The sequence below is a fragment of the Falco cherrug genome, chromosome 5 (genome assembly GCF_023634085.1).
Source record: "Falco cherrug isolate bFalChe1 chromosome 5, bFalChe1.pri, whole genome shotgun sequence".
Taxonomy (NCBI): Eukaryota; Metazoa; Chordata; class Aves; order Falconiformes; family Falconidae; genus Falco; species Falco cherrug.
In genome coordinates, this window is record NC_073701.1 from 47,538,442 (window position 1) to 47,556,466 (window position 18,025).

The following is an 18,025-nucleotide window of genomic DNA, read 5'->3' on the forward strand; positions in this document are numbered from 1 at the left end:
CTACCTCTGAATATTTGAAACAAAATCAAGAAGTGGATGGCATATTCAGAAACACTTAGCTTTGACCTGTCTCTGCTCCTCCTGAGTAGAGCAAGATAAACAGTACCATCTCGTAGAGGAGTTGGTCAAACATTGGAGACCGGCCAACATTAAATTGTTTTACAAATTTCACCTTACCAGCACAATATGGACACTGATAACAAAAAATAATGTCAAAATATTATGCGTTATTTAAATTCTAAGTCTGAAAATTAACCTGGAATACTAATCAGATTTTTTTCCATAGTTCATAAAGCATCGTTATCTTATTATAGAAAGCTCCCAAGCATGCTTGCTTCCAAGGCACTAACAGCATTCCTGCAGTGCATGTACTACACAAGAATATTCAGAATATGTGTGGTGTGAGCACTTCATTTTCCAGACATGGTACGGTTCAACTTTACACAATGGAACCTCTCAGAATACACAGAAACCACCTTGATTTAGCAATGACCTTCAGTGGATGACAAAGTCAACCTCTGGAGGAGGTAACTGGAGTTCAGGCAGGCACCCTAATCTTCCAGCAAGGATTATCAGTGCCAAACCCACACCTAAAATCCCTCAGATTTTCTTAACTCTCATAAAGATGTGATCTCTCTGCTGAAGGTGAAGGGTCAAATCCTGACAGCTGTGGTGTTATAGGCATGTGTGAGGAGAACAAGAGCTGCCAGCAGCAGAGTAGGCTGTGAGGTGGACTCGCTGTTCTGAATCTCCACAGGGGCCACTCTGCCCTGCAGGGCTGGTTGGGAAGCAGGCCAAGAGTGTGGTCAGCATGTGTCTGCTCATGCACCCTTGTCTGCTCACTTGCGTGTACTCCCACACAGCTTATTGCACTGACAACAGAAATCAGCTGTGCCTGTATGAGGGGGCAGAGGGAATGGCTGCATACATGGCAGGGGTGGTGGTAGTGCCAAGAACATGTTCATTTGCTTGTGTAGCCTATATTCTGTTTCAAGGGATGTTATTCCAAGAGCAAGCACTGGTTCCAGTTGGTACTGCATGTGTTATGGCATATTGCAGCATCAGGTACTGCTTTCCTGGCTTTTCTAAGTGATTCCCCCTTGTTTTTCACCAAATACAGCTTTAAGAATTCACTAGTGGGTGTGAGATAATTTATCCATGTTTGTATCAGTCTTATAGAATTCCTGCAGCAGTTTATGGACTACTTTGAAACAGAAACATCTTTGGGTCCCCAACCTTCACACATGACAAATAGCAGAAAAGGAGAAGACAATGGGAAAATTATGATGATCTTGCAATTCAAATGCCACCAGAGCTTGTGTGGCTTCCTGTGACAGTTCTGTTAATCTCTCTTTTAGTCTCTTCCTCCACCTCTTACAGGCTTCTGTCTTCAATCTCCTTTCCTTCCTTGCTAGTTCATACTGTAACTGACGATGGGTTTTCTTCTCGACTGGCTTCATTTTTGCTGTTCTTCCAGGAGAAAAATCTATTACCTGCACCGCCGATACAAGTTCATGAATAGGTGAGTAGAAGTCTGATGCCAGTCCAGTTTATGTTCATTTGACCCAATAATAAAAATAATGGTTGATGTCAGGCTGGAAGAAAAGGTTTTTAGCTGCATTTGTGTAAAGGGTGGAGGGAGTAATTACACACTATGACACCTTCAAAAACAAATACAGAAGTTGAATTTTTAAGGCACCTGCACTGTGAAAGAGGTTAATTTTATTGGTGTTGCCTTTTTTAGGAATAAGGAAATATCTTTTGATTGATGGAGTCTTCTAAAGAAGATTAAGTATGTTAATGCAAACACTATCTCTTTTCGTGTGGCTTATTAGGGAGTTTCTTGGGGTTAAAATACCACAGTTACAGCTTTTTTTGCTTTTTTTTTTTTCTATTTCCATGCACCTTGCTTACTTGTAATAGCAGTGGCATTATTTATTTATTTATGACTTTGTCTGTAAGGGTGCCTAGTACTTTGTTGGTAGATAGCAAGGCAATGAACCAAGTTCATCTCTGGTGTAACATTATTGAGCTTGAGAGACGAGCATTTTTCAGGAATCTCTGAAGTGTTTTCACTCAATTATTAAATATCTTTAAGGTTATGTTTGTTGTCTGGTTTATGTCTGACTTAATGCAATGAAAAACTTCCAATGTTGCAGTTTGCATTTTCTTTTTGATACTTTGGACAATCAAATTAAAATGTCTCCAGAAAGCCTGAAAGATATATAGGCTTTGGCAAAGACCAGATCAGATGTTGGCATTTAATGCCACAGTGTTGTTGATGCAGTTTTCAAAAGATTCTAGCATTTGATTTACTGTGTCACTCTGACGTCAGTGGAAATATTCCCATGAATCTCTGAGAGAAAAAAATTAAATCTGAAAAATCTGCATTTTAGAGTAAACAACTGCATCACTTTGCAGATAACATCATTAGATGAACACCCATGGGAAAGTAAATCACATATTCTCACTCTTCTGTATAAAAAGCATTTTGTATATTAAATTCCATCACAGTGTGCTGGTGAGTTGAGAGTACCAGCATTGATCTCACATTATAGTATTTGCTTTCTTATATTATTAAGCACTAAATGGACACTTTGTGGAGCTAAGGCATTTTACCTAGTCAGCACACAATTCTTCTGAAGCTTGTTGATGCTCCCCCACTTTCCATCCCCACCTTACAATAATTACTATAGCAGCTGTTAACTTTGGAATTTGTCTTGATTTTAATTAAGACATGGCTGCTTTGACTAAAGCAGTAGATAGGAAGGAGTAGGTGAAGAGTCTAACATTTATGTGTAGTGTATGAAATTTTGCTTTACATTCATTTTCTTATGAGTCAGGATGTGATTTGAAGGCAGTATGGGAAGAGGTGTGATCTTTTGCTGGTATCTGAGTTCCTGAATGATGAGAACACTTGGCTAAATTAAATTTTTATTTTATGTTCAGGTCTATAAATAGCTACTTGAGGTGGAAAAGCTATAACCAAATAGTCCCAGTGGGGAAAAAAGAAAACATATTCAGCTTTATTTTCATACATGTGAAATTGAGATATACAGCTTCAATAAAAGTGTATATATATCCTCTACTCCTAGTTCAGTGAAGATTACAAGTAATTGAAGCTTTGGTCCATTTTTTGAGCTATGCTGAACATTACATTGACATTGGGGCAATATTTATTTTAAAGAGGACTTTTTTTACAAGGCAAACCCCAAAGTGGATCACTTGCAACTTGTCAACCTGACTTGAATTTTCTTTCTGAAAAATTCTGGTGATCTCAATATTTAAAATAACAAAACTCCCCTAATACATTTTAAGAGGCAAGGAGGGTTGTCAGGTACCTATACAGTATTTAACCTTAACAGTGGTTAAATACTGAACTAAGACAGTATCTAGCACTACAATATACATAAAGCTCTATCAAAGCTGACCCACAGATAAAAATTTGTCTCGATCCAAAACATATTTTTAATTTTCCTAACCTCCTGTTTCCTTTGAAAAATTATTCTATACCTACCCCACTTCCTAGTGAGAAAACAGTTTCTTTGAAATTATTTGTGAAACTCTTTGTGTGAGTTAAGCACAGTACGTATCTTCAGAAAGAGGATACTGAGTAAAGACTGGACTTGGAAAGCGGGGGCAGGATTGAAGAGACTGTCTTTGAGACACTGTGTGAATTAAGACAATAATATTTTGCCTTATGAGGCTAACAAGTGTTTTTAAAGAAGGAATTTAAGAAGGAGATTATTACCATATCTTCCACTCCTCTGTCACTGTGGCTAGCAGTGCCTCATCATTCCATGTACTCCATTGTTCTTGTGTAGGTTGCTCTGCTTTCCAAACACTGTTCCCCTATTCAGTATTTAAACTTCTACATAAGGGAAAGTGAGGCACGGATAAGACTTGAAGTGATAAAGTGTAGTAGATTTTTAACACTGTGTGTCTGTTTTTGTTAGCACCAACACCACTCTTTCAGCTTTTTTTCTCAGAGATGCTCCTGTAGAGTACAAAGCCTGTGCTGCTGGCTGATGGCACTGTTGGAGTGAGCTGGAGGCAATTTAAGAATCTGGTCATTTTTCTTCTCCAAGGAGATAACTAGTTTTTTTTCCCTAGGGATGGCTGTACTGTATGTTCTGGGCCTTGCAGAAAGGCTTCACAACCTTCACAGACCTGTTTGCCAGCAGGCTCAGTGAGCATGCCAAGTAATCTGAGCCTTGGGAGCGGCAAACTAGTCAAATTCTGGGTACACTCAGTGAGAAGCCAACATGAATAATGCATTGCTGTTAAGTGGGGAAAGCACTCTGTTCCGGTGTGCATGCATGCATGGTGTGATAAACCTGCAGCAAGGGTATCTCAAATGTGCACATTGATTTGCAGGATGAATGGGAAAGGATTGCAGGTTAGCAAGGGTATTAATTCAAATGCTTTCAGTTAACAAATAAGCACGGATATTTAGAAAATGTTTCTGCCTGATTTTTCTTCCCTTTTCCATATCCAGAGTCACTATGCCTACCAAATATGCAGTAATGCAGAGCTTGTGGACTTTACAGAGGAAAATCTGGAGGCCAAGAGACAAGGGAATTCCTCTGTAGAGAAGTTATTTTCCCCTTGACATTCCTATCAGTGTCTGCACAGCCTAGCTTAAGGCTGACAACTGGATGCTGCAACTGGAGATTTACGGTTGGTCAGGGCCTTTACAGCCCTGAGATCCGACATCTTGCCTGCACTCAGACACAGACATTTGCAAACTACCTCCTCTTGTGCTCTGAACTGCTGGGCCAGTGCAAACACTGTACATGTAGAGTTTATGATTAATTTAGTATGTCTTATGTTATGTTCCCATACACATTCTAGTTCTTTCAAATGGTCCTGATAGCAGATTTTTGCCCCCGCCCCTTCCCAGAACAGGAATACACAAATGGTACCAAAACAATTAGGGCTAATTTGATTACAATTTTGAAATGTGCCCATGTTTAAAAATTAGCATTAGCTTTCTTATCCAAAATAAAAATACCTGATGGGAGAAGGCTGAATATTCCAGGAAATATTATATGCATTTAAATTGGAAGTAGGTAATAATTTCATGTCATTTTCCCACACACTCGGATGCTTGGGTATGGATTGCCCTCCTTCAAAGTAACTGTGCAGAGCTCACGTTTGCTGGTCATAGAGTTATTGTGCTGACTGCTGTCACAAGAAAAGAAACAACTACATTTCCAGTCCTTGAGCTTCATACAGAACTGGACTTAAAGTTCAAAGGATGTTGATTCACACCCTTTAGCTCCACTCCTGGAAAGATTCATCCAGTGACTGAAGTATGTGCATAGTCCATAATTTGTAGTCTATGATTTTCACAGTCAGGGATCACTGATTAGGACTTGAAGTTGTTAGGAATCTCTAAGAGAGTAGGGCTTATTGTGCCAGACATACCTCATCTTTCTTATGTATTTTTCATTATAACATTTTAGTTTGGATTTGAATTAGATTGTCTTCTCCAATCAACTCTGATTATTCCCTTTCCCTTCATTTCAGTGTGCATATTTGCATGAGTGAAGTTGCAGTTAAATCTCCCTTTTCTCCAGCTTGATCTTGGTTTGCTTTCACCTTCTAAATGTAAGAATCTGTGTAGCATTTAGCTGTTAATCTGTGCACTGAGTATTCTGGTTTTATGGAGATTGTAGTATTGCAAGACACTACAATTGAACCAAATGAACAAAATAGCCTATTTTTGATAGCATCAAGGTAAGAATCCACACAAAGAGCAGTTAAAAGATGTAACTTGCTGTGGTTTAGCTGCCAAAGCTTTCTGTCACAGTCTGCTATTCTAATGTCTATATGTCCAAAGCCTAATGTGTCAGTTAAGCCTGAAATTTGAACTGAAAAGCTGAGAAATAAAGGTTTAGACAGTTGCCAAGAGCTTACTGGGCTTAAGATTTACAGCAACATGTACCATCAGCATTGCTTTTCCATTGAGACAAAATAATATGCTCCTCTCTGAAAGCTGGTTATTAATAATCAAGTTTGGCATGTATAATTTGGTCTGCCTCGAAAAAGTCCAAAAGATATTACATGTTTTCTAGCTGTAAATATTAAGTGGCCTAGTTTGCTAGCATGTGTTCTTTGTAAGTGCTCTGTAATGTAGTAAAAAACCACTGTCTCAAATGCTCACACTTTTCATATGCTGCAGGATCGAGAAACAAATAAGCAGGTTTCGAGGATGGTTACCTAGAAAGCCAATGAAACTGGACAAGGAGACACTGCCAGATCTGGAGGAGAATGACTGCTATACTGCTCCATTCAGCCAACAAAGGATCCATCAGTGAGTATTTTATTATATCTTAATTACAAGATTAAAACTTTTCCTTCTGGATTCACCTTGGAAAAAATCAATTTCTTAGTCCATGTCTTAAAGACTAGTGGCTTCAAATCAGTTCTTTGTCACAAAAAGGGAGAGATAGAGAGTCCTGAGAGAGCATAAAGTCTCTATCTAGAAATGTCTACATTTCTAATAATTAAATGTCCTGCTCAAAGCTAAAGGAAATCAATGGAAAAATTAATTTTGTTTCACTGGAATTTCAATTACATCCCTAGAGTAGTCAAATGTCTAATTCTGTCTTGGGTCAGAATTGCAGTTGTTCTTTGTCTCTTAAAGATGTGATAAAACTTTTTTTTCAGCATTTCTATGTCTAGCATAATCAAAATCAGTTCTTCTAGCACAGTCAAAATGAACTGATACTGCATTTCATTTCTAGTTATGACTGTAGAACAAGCAGAACTCTAAAGAAAGCAGAGAATGTCAGGGGGTGGGGATGCATTATTTCTCTGTCTTTCACTTTTATGGAAACAAAATTGCTTGCAAAATTCTAGTGTTAAGACCTACCAGTGACACTTGCTCAAGCCTACCAATGGCACCGGTGTTGCACCAATGTCACTAGAGAAATCATTTGACTACTAGAAGCCTTCATTCACTTGCAAAATGCAAAACAGAAGAAGCCCCATTTGACTTTCAGATCCCATGTTGACTTTCAAGGTTGTCAGTTTTTGAGGAAAGAGGGTGTCTTATGGGTAGTTACAGTGTTTGTGAAATGGGAAACAATCATTGACTAATTGGGAGCAAAATCACGAAGAATAGGCAGCAGACCAGGGTACTAACAGAAAACATAGAATGAGTTACAGGCAGCTCAAAGTCTAAAAATCTGAAATATGTGATTTTATTCAAAGAGGAGCCAAGTTGGTGTAAGGCTCTTAAATGCCTCAGAGTGAATAGACATTTTCTGCCATAAGTAGTGTCTTTCCAAACACAGCAGGAAAAAAAAAAAAAAATCACACAAAAAAACCCCAGGTGCAAATTTCCAGGGAATTTCAGATTTCAGTAGAACTCTGCTCCTAGCACCAGTCACCAGCCATGGTTATCTCCATTACATGTCTGTGCCCTGAACAGACAATCAGGTTCAGACTACAGAGCCTTCCAATACTTGAGCAGTTATTGTGTCCTGCAAGAGGAAAAGTAGGTGCAAATTAGTTTGAGAATATATCAGTGATGATAAAAAAATAAAGAAAATGGGATGTCTGGATTTATATTTTTATTAATAGTAATATTAACTACTACCTTCCCTTAAAATTACAGCACATAAAAAAGGGGTATTGTAGCTGGAAGGAGAATTGGCGTATACGATCCAGAATGTTATTTTCATTCTTCTGCCTTGCTCCTGCTTGTGTTGGTAAACTGTCAGGAGGCATTTATTAAATACTGTGTTAGTTTCATTAACATTCCCCACTGTTGTTTGACACTTCTTTTACATCATTGCAGACTTTGAAGCTCTACTCCCCAGCAGGTCTGACATTTTCCATTTTGCTTTCTGTATAATCTTCCTTTCCTTCTCTGTGGGGACTGAAAAAATGCTGGCTGAGCTTCCCTCCTCCCAGAAAGTGCTGGCTCTGACAGGATTCTTGTTTTCCCATCGTGCTCCAGCCTGTTGGCTGTGTCTCTTGTTCTGCTTCAATAGAATTTTGAAATATAATGACTTGTTCAATATTTGTACAGTGAGTTGCATGCAGGCGTTTTAATTGTTTCAAGAATTTCAGGGTTTGTTGGTAAGCAGAGCGTTTCAGGAACATCTTCAGTATGTGCTTTTGATCTTTGATTGTGGAGTACAGGTATCAAATGATAGAAAATGTAGAGTTAAGAAGAATAAGGTTATCGGTATCAGTTAACAGTCAAGAAGTGTATTATGTTGGAGTTCAATTTGTACAAAATTTCTGCTTACTTTGCGAAAATTGCTGTTTCTTCCAAGATATACATAAACATCCTGTTGAAAGATCTGTATATAACAAGCCAATAGTAAAGATACCCACCTATGATATCAGTATGAGTAGAAAAGGATTTTTGCATTTATGTTTACCCTAAAACTTATTAAATGATGTAGCAATTACTGTGAGTGGCACCTTATTTGTCTGAGTCAGTTGTGCCAGATGAGGGTTTGATCACTGAGAAAATTATTTCTCTTTCACCTCTACCCACTGCTAAATGTAGTAATCCTCACAAGTGCAGCACTGATAATTAATTGTCACCTACTCGGAACAGTAACAGAAATGCTCCAAAGCTGATAAAATCCTGCCTCTTTATGAGATTAAAGCTTTAGTTTTCAGTTGTCACTGTTGCATTTACATAAGCTTTTACTTGCTTTTTAACAACTAAAAAAGTTAGTAATTTAATATAAAATGATTTTAAAAAAAAAACAACTCTCAGGATTTTTATTTAAATTTCTAACCCAGAGACCCACAATACTGGTTTAGGAATGTGAAGATACTGGAATTCTTGAGCTGCAGAAATGAAGAACTATCATCTACAATAATGTTACAAAAATTTAGCTTGCAGTTTGGCGGTGGTAAGAAAAGTCCATGCATCTTTATGTTTGGTGTAGTTAAGGTTTTGCTAGAGTGCTCTTACCATACCATATTGCCATTAAAATGCAATTATAATGGAGACTACATAATTGTCATGGGCAGTTACTTGTGGAGTTCACATTGTCTTCAAGTACCTCATCCTGTAGGCTAGAATAACAGTAACGGTCTCTTCCATAGACTTGGGCTTTTAGATGTGACTATGTAATCCCCTTCCACCACACAGTTGTGACAAAACTGATTCAGACAGAACACACACAGGACAGGGAGGGTCCCAGTACCACACCGGTGTTCAGCTGACTGACCTCAGTGCTGTTCAAGACTTTTCATCCAACATAGGGCCATTTTTTGAGGAAGGCAAATATTTGTAACACGTTGAGTACTTGAAGTCCTCAGAGAATGGAGAATAAATGCAAGGCTTTCAGTCCTTGTGTACTGTGTTAAGGTGGTAGCTGAGAAACTTCACTAGTGTCTGCATTTTATCAGGTCTTATGTACAGTTTTTGAATTTATACTAAAAAGATAAAATTTTCGTGCAAAACTGGAATCCTAAGTGAGAAGAAGAGATGAATGGGGAAGTACATTAAACTTATTTAAGAAATAGCCACAGAAGCCTAAAATGTATAATCAGTATTTTAATTACACTATTAATGAGGATTTTTCTGGCTATTGTACAAGTATTTCTGGAGAGCAAGATATGTATTTTTGCCAGTTGAACATATCTAGGATTTTTGTGTTGTCATAAATCAATGTTTTTCCAGGATATGCTGAACAATTGCTTAATAGCATGTAGTAAATCATTTACAAATACAACCATCTTGGAAGTATAAATCTCCATATACTGAGTTTTCAACAAAGATTTCCGTGTCCTTGCTGTAGGTTTTGCCCCATACCATAGCCAGAGGTTGCAGAATTCATCCTTCTTTCCTGGGTCCATGTGCTTTTAGTTTTTTAAAATACTATTCCTTAAATATCTGTATGAGCTTGTCCATGTCTGATGTTTGTCCAAATATTGCAGTATTTCAATTTGGGTCTGGAATTCCTCATTTCTTCCTTTCTTTGCAGCATCAGACTTTTTTCCACCTCATCAAAGACTGGCAGTTTATGTTTTTTGATTCAGCTACAGTTTTCACATCCAGGTCTCCAGTCTGATACAGATGATGTTTGTAACATGGTCTTAATTTGTGGTAGCTTCTTTTAAAGGCATAGAAAGACAGATGACTGACAATATTTACCACACAGAGTCTGGGAAGGAAAATAGTTAAGACTGAAACCAGCAAGGCCTGATCAGACCTTTTTTCAGTAGGGATTAATATTTTTGAAATATTGATGTACAATGAATATGTGCAATTTTAGTAGAGCATATTGATGATCTTTTTCTTTCTTGCATTTTTCTTTCCTATTCAGATAGAAAAGGCCAGATGTGGAGAAAGGCTAGCTTTCAGAAAAAAACTAAATTTCTTTCAGGAGGCACAGCTAAGCATCTGCCCTCCCTCCAAAACAGGTGAAGAAGAAAATGCAAGAATCACATTTGTAAGATACTCCTATAACTTTTGCAGCATGCTTTCAGGTTTTGTTTTAAAGGGATTATGGCACACTTTATAGGGTATATCACAAAGCTGTCAGTAAAAAAGAATACCAAAATTAATCTTATTTCCTAAGTAGTAGGAAATCTCTTTTTGAAGGAAAGAAGCTTCTGTGTGGCTGAGGCAAACATTTTCTTTTTAATTGTGTGGAATACAAAATAATAATTTTTAAGATAGACTTCAGAGTATTCTTTCTCTCCTGCAGCCACAGCCTGGGAAGGGCTTTATTTATGCCAAAGCATTTCTTCTGAAAATTATTTATTACATGAATGCACAGTTCACAGTATGTGAAAAATGTTTTCCATCAGACATGATGAGAATTAGTTACTTTTCTACTGCATCTTAGTTATTTTATGTAGTGAGCTGCTAGTCAGTTGGGAATAGTAACAGTAGTAATTAGCTGCAATTTCTTAGATAGCTGTATACTACATAGGAAAATGTTTTTAATTCCTGATTAGAGATTTCAAACTTTGTATCAGGAGCTATTCCCCACCACCTTTTTTTTTCTTCCAAAGGAGATAAACTCTTTGGTTAAATATTAATCTAATATATAATTGGATGAACCACTTAAAAATAAATATTTACTACTTCAGTGAAAATTAGATTAAAAATTCACATAATTAGGAGGATTAGGCCAGTATCTGGATTAATTTAAAAAAAAAATGGTCCTGCATACCAGAAGTTAATGGAGTTATTCTCATTTATACTATGTTCCCTTGGGTACATAAGGATCTTGTTCAGTATCTTTGTCAGATTTCTAAGATAGGTGTCTCTCAGGGAAGAGTTAGATTTTTAAGCTTTCTCTGGATGCTCAGATCGTCCCTAATAAATCCCATCCCTGTCAAGATGATCTATGCCCAAGTCCCCCTGAGCTGCTTCACCCCAAGATCATGGATGGGTCAGGGAGCTGCTACCACTGGAGACGAGGCACAGGACTGCATGGACACTTACCTGTTTTGAACCAGGATGGTCCTTCTTGTGTTTAAATGCATTTACAGTATAATAACTATACATTTGCAAATAGCTTTTTTATAAGCAGGGAAACACAATTCTGTAAGATTCCTGCCATTAAACAAATCTTTGTGCAACAAAATTTGGAAACGCCCTTTAATGGACTTTTCTAATTCTCTCTGATTCTCAATGTTTTAATTGTCTGGCAAACTGAATGAAACAGGGCATTCCTGAAAAATACATAAAGCTTATTCTCTCTCAGATGAATATTCCTGAGTGAACTAATTTAAATTAGGAAGTGATTTGGGTGGCAGGGTGATTTGGGGGGAAGGGCAGAGGAAGGTAGAGGAGAGATTCAGCACTTTAACAGCTCTATTTTACTTCAGCGGTTTTGAGGTTATGATGTGCCAAATAAGAAACAGACAAAGCCGCTAATACATTCTTCATCCCAAAGCAATCTTGCTTTAGGCACATGATGTGAAAAATCACTGATAACCATTAATAAACATTTTCTTTTATATAAACAGGTGGATCAGCTGCAGCCTTATAATTCAGGCAAAATGAAAATAAACAGAAATTGATAATAATAATACACCCATTTTCAAACAAATAAACAGGGACATTTGGTAATATTCTCACTGGAATACTGCCAGCTCATCTTATGCTGTTACTACAGCTGATGATTTTCTTTCTCTGATATTAAATAAGGCAGAAACCTGCTGTTGTCTTAGCCAACAACAGCTAGCTACCACCAGTGGTTTCCCTGGGAGTGCAGAGGATTGGGCATTTTTCTGTACTAAAGAATACACTTCTCATATAGTTAGTATGACTTCAGACAACATCTGTGGTTTTAGTTTGTACTGTTTCCAGCAGTAGGCATTTGCTTGGAACATACCTTTTGGTATGGTAAGTGTCAGACATCAAATGTTTGTGTCTGGGTATCCCATGGAGAAAAGGTGCCCATTGATATGTGCATGCATACGTCCTGGCTTTATAACCAGACCATGGGTGTTCAGCTTGCAGCTTGTATATCTTACTAGTACAGCAGAAAATAGCCTGTACTTACTTTTTGTTTCTCAAAAATAAATTGATTTTTTTTTTTCCAAATGGGTGTTACACAAAGATTCAAGAGCTAAATTTACCCCTAAAGGGTTTGTACAACCTGCAAAATTACCAAAGAGAATGTACAAACAGGAATTCATTGGCAATTAATTTGAGGGCCTTCTTTAGATGACAGTTAGGTTTGCTGTGCTTTGTTATCCATGGAAAGACAGTTTGAAATCTCCAGTCAGACTCTAATTAAGAAAGCTACAAATATAATTTCAAAGCAATTAACCTTCACTGAGTCTTCACGTCGCTTACAGTGTGATTGTAAGAGCAATATTTCCACAATGACATTTTTAAAAGGGACTTTAATTAGGAATCAACTCTGGAACCTTTCCCGCCAGAAGTGCTCTTGTTATCTTCATTTGGGTTTTCCTTTTGAGTAAGAACACCTCACTCATATAAGACTTACAGGACCAGGCTAATGGTAATAACTGTTGTGGAACAGATCACTGGCTTTATTATCTACCTATACATTAACTTCACAGGTAATAAAAATAATAGTGTATTAATCCTTACTTATTTTTTATCTTACAAATGAGGTAACAAAGTGATCAAAACCTTCAACGAACTATCTCCTAAATAAAGTCTAAGTCTTTACTGAGCCTGAAAACAAGCTGTATTGCTCTTATGAATATTCAAACCCTTGAGCACACTGAAATTCTAACAAAGGCAGCAGAAACAGAAGAGCTGAGGAAACTGTTCGATCTTAAAGTAGCAAGGGTTAAAAATATCTCTAGAAAGCCTCTGCCTTATGCAGTGTATAGCTCAGTAATGTGTGATGAATGTTTCTATACACCTAGTTTGGAAATGTCTTCAGCTCTGACCTCTGTGAGCTGAAATTTGAAGGGTGAGATTCTCCATAGACTGAGAAATTCTTTCTCCTCAGAATTTTTCATTGCATGCTGTAGACCATGAATTAGCCTTGATGGCTATTCTGTGAGTATGGATTTGCCACCCACATTCAGAAAGAAGACAACCTGGAGCACAAAAATTTTGGAGGAAGAAATGTCCATAAAGCATGTAGAAAGGGATAAGTCCTACACTGACCCACGTGGTTCTCACCTGACAAGAGCAGCTCCTGTGATTTTCACGATAAACTGAAACCTCTCTGGCATTGTCCTAATTTATGTCAGCCTCTAACTGGGATGTTGTAACACATAGTTACGACTACTTGAGAAATTCTCAACCTTTCAACGCCTCCCACTCATGTCTGCCTATTTCTGTTTCCTGTGCCAGAGCTCCCTGTTTGCTTGGTTGTGGTGATACTGCTCTTTCTAGGGCTACTTTACAGACCTTTTCACAGAAATAATCTGAGTATTTGAATTAAATGGATTAAAAAAAAAAAAGTTGGGGTTTTTTTATATTGAAAAATAGGTGAGGATTTTTTTTTAACCTTTACCAAATGCAATTCCATTCCAAAACAATGACATTTTTAGGGATGGACAGGACATCCAGAGGACTCATTTTGGCACTTCTTTTTCATCTTTGGTGAACTTTAGCATCTCTGCTGCATCCATGTCTCCATGAGCAATGTTGGAAAATGCTGAAGGACATGTTCTTGGCCTAGCCTAGTCATGGTGAGATCTAGCCATGGTGAGTTGTCGCTCCTGCCCTCAGATGCCTTTTACTGGCACAAGGATGGGCTGAGAAGAGCCTCTTATACTCACACATGTTTTAGGACTGCTTCAGCTGGTTCTGGAACAGGCAGAGTTCTTTGTGGCAGTTATACTGAGGTGTTGACATCTGCTTCACAGACACATCTGGCAGTTCCTTCTTGGACACATGAGATCAAAATTGCTAAATTTACAAATACATGCAAATGATGGAAGTGTTTGTTTAAACAAGTAGTTCTTATTTCTTTTTAATATTGCATAATGCTTTATTTTTGCCTTTTTTCATTCATGACTCATAAAAACAGAAATGTCTAAATGTAGAAAACCTATTAACCTACTTGTCCAGAAAAATTGCTGAAATAACTACCTATGGTTGCAATATGACATAGTCATGGTAACAGATGGCCAAATAACCTTGCATTACAAGGAAAATAGGTTAATATTATTGGTATTACCTGAATCGATGTTGTTAGTTTCTCAGATAAGGGGATTCAACTTTCAATTGAATCCTACAAGAACTCGTAGCTAAGCCAGAATGAAAATTACTGCGCTACTTTGATTTCATAAGTTATCTTCACAGGTTTTTAATGTTCAACACTGTCTGGGAGGTGAGACCTTGGAAAGTCAGATATCAAAAGAAAATGAAACAAAGTGGGGAAAATGCTAACTGTTCATTTCTGATCTACTACTGTCTTCTAATTTGTTTCTGCTGCTATTAAAAAAGCCTAATACAGAGCTCCAGCTTCAGCTGGAAATAATTCTGTTCTATCTGGTTCAGAGTTTAGGTTGGTTTTTCATCTAACATCCTTAAGCATTAAGACTTATGTGATGACTGTATTTTCTTTTTGTCAAAATCCTTCTAATACTTACTATTTTACATACTGATTACTTTCAGCTACATTTGGTACAGGTGTAGCTGTATCAAAGATAAGCACAGTCTTGTTTACTTTGTAAGAATCAGCAGCTTGAAGTAGAATATTGTACCTATACAGAAAAGGCAGCTGCTAGTACACACCAATTGTATATCCTGTTTGGTAGCAGCCCATCGGTAAATTGGCACAGACCTGGTGGTCAGCCAATATGCATAAATCAAATTAATTTCAGTAGGTACTGCAGGGCACATGTAGGGCTTTGGGAATAGTAGGGATGTGCGAGGAAACCAGAAGTACAGTACTGAGTAGATTGCAGATGCAGAAATGACCTGTGAGTATCTGGGGTGGAGTGGGAAAGGAGACATGAGATGGTAACCTCTAGAAAATGAGGTTTCGTTAATTATGGTACTCTTAGAGCAACTTGGGTTTTATACCTTTACTCTAAGTTTTTTACTACTTGCCTTTGTAAGTTCCTTATGTTTGGTTTCAGATTGTCTTGTATGGAAAATTCAGCAGAGAATTTTGATAGTAAAGAGGGAGCATATGAAGCCCCCCAAGTCCAGAAGCTGGACTCCTTGTCTGTTTTTCCAAATGACTGTGGAGGTGAAAAGCCATGTATGATCTCCCATGGGTAAAGATTTATTCTGAAAAAGCGAGTTTTCCTTTGGGTAAAATTACCTGAGGGGAAAACTGAGCAGTGGGTCCCACGTCGTGCAGAAGACAAGATGACATGATTCTATACCAAGCTCCCTGTCAAGATTATCTCTGTTAAAGTCAGATTTGTCTAGTGTGCAGTCCTACAGGCTGGTCTTTCTATAACATCTTTATGAATTTACCATTTTATTTATCAGTTTATTCTATCCTCTAGCTCTTCACCAACACAGAGGAGGAAAACAAACTTACTTCCTATCCAAAGTATTTTAAAAAATATGAACCTTTCCCTTCAGTCAGTTACTAAGGACCACATTTCAAAAAATGTTTACTTTCTTCAATATATGCGCAGGACCACTTAATCAGAAAATCCCTTTACTTATCTACTTATTTGAGCATCTAAACAAGTTTCACAGTCTATCCTGAAGACCTACACACTTCAAGCAACTGTAAGAAGTCTTGAGCAGTATTTGATTGACAAGCCGAAACAGTATTTCTAAACACTTATATTGTTTGCATTTTTCCTATAATTATGATGATATGCTAAAATATCTTGTTTTCCTTGAGTATGTCTATTGGGATTAAGAGATCCATATAAAATCTATTATGCCAGCTAATCTAATCAATCCAATCTATTTTGTGTCCTTTTCTTTTTTAAAAAACAATTTTCCTGGGCTCATCACAATTCTGTGTAAACTATTGAATCTGCATTCATACATAACTCTGTAAGTAGCTTCTGAAAGCTAATCTTCTGCTCTATTTTAGCCTCCAGGACCAAACATAAGAGTATGTAATGTTTTCTGTTTCTAACATAGTATTTCATTTTCAGTAGGAAATTAAATGGTTTTACCAAGTGGATGTTTTCATTTGACTCTTAATGGTAAAGCATAATAAAGAAGCCTGAAATAGAAATCAAATGTGAATTTCTACAGCTGCACTTACAAACCTTATGCTTTTGCAAATTTTTGTGGAAATATTTTGTAGTTTTCAGTGAATGCTTATAGTAAGGAATGCTTAAATAACTTTGACCTTTCTCCAGACTTCTCCATGTAATTCTTTGTTAGGGAATGAATACTATTATTGATATCATCTCATCCGGTGAATCATCTCACTTAATCTCGTGTCCTTTAATCTTCCTTGCACTTGCTCACATTCTGTACATTTTTAGTGTGCTATAGAAAGTAATGGAATTCAATATTTGCTTTAAACATGCTACTATATGTTGCTGAAATTCCCTTTTTATTTTTATATAGCTTCATCATACATAACAAAGATACTTTCTTCAATAATGCTACAAGAAGTAGAATTGTACACCATATCTTACAAAGAGTGAAATACGAAGAAGGGAAAAACAAAATTGGTAAGTGCTGAGCAATGTCCTTCTAAACATGGGTCCTAAGTCCCACCAAAAAAAAGCAAAGTTTGCCTGGGCTCATAACAGACTCTTGCTTGCTTTTCAACCACCTCAGTTTTGAGCTGTTTAGATCTCACCCACTGCTGTTGTAGAGGCTTTGCCTGGAAGACTTGATCATTTCCCTGTAATATCAGGCTGTTTTCACAGGCACAGATGTCACCACATGGGATTTATCACCTCTGCAAGGAAAGAGACTGACTTAAGTGAGAAATATGTACAGATTAAGGACGTTGGAGAAGCAGATAGATTCATGCAGAAAAACTTTTACTCCTTCATAAAAATGTATTTGGAAGCACGGCAAGATTGCTGCTGCTGTACATCTCAGCCTGTAGAGCTGTATCCTTGGATACCTGTCCATTCTTAAGGGAGATGGAAGGTTTTGTATCTCTGTAGCTGCTGTAAGTCAAAAGGGAGTTCACCAATGCTATCCTCAGTGCAAAGGATGCCATGCATAACTGTGGCACCACTTTCAAACAGTGGGTGAAGTGGAACTTTGGAAAGCAGGCAGTGGCAGAGGAGGGCTAGAGCATAAAACAGTGGCCCTCTTCTGTCTTGTGATACACAGCACATACTGCTTGTTTACCACATAGAGACTGGGGCATCACAAAGGGGCAGTCCCTGCAGCCTATGTAATTTCCCTGCTGTTTAAACCCTGTCCTTCCTAAAAAGGTAGAGAAACATCCCAGAAATTCACTTGTTTCCTCTTAAGTTCCTGGGATGAGGGCAGAAATAACTCTCAGCAGTGGCAGTGAACAGAGGGGAGAGAAGAAGGGGAAGAATTCATACGGTGCATGCAGTCACTGCATCTAGCAGACACACTTGCAGTCCCTGACTGTCTCAAGATCCCAAGCTCCCTCACATATCTGTGTTGTACCTACCAGGAACACAACCTTGCATTGATCATTGGGCAGAGCAAAGCCCTGCTCAG

The 18,025-nt window shown here is 37.7% G+C and overlaps 1 protein-coding gene across 6 annotated transcripts in view; it reads left to right on the plus strand.

The window, feature by feature from the left end:
* ANO4 (anoctamin 4) overlaps positions 1–18,025 on the plus strand; it is a 198,143-nt gene that overhangs the window by 122,016 nt on the left and 58,102 nt on the right. For 5 of the 6 annotated variants that reach the window (XM_055712557.1, XM_055712554.1, XM_027812375.2 and 2 more), the window contains 3 exons: positions 1,478–1,522; positions 6,188–6,319; positions 16,937–17,043. In XM_055712557.1, the coding sequence (XP_055568532.1) occupies positions 1,478–1,522; positions 6,188–6,319; positions 16,937–17,043 (284 nt within the window). Of the gene's footprint in view, positions 1–1,415; positions 1,523–6,187; positions 6,320–16,936; positions 17,044–18,025 lie in introns of all 6 variants that reach the window. The other variant, XM_055712556.1, reaches the window with a different exon arrangement.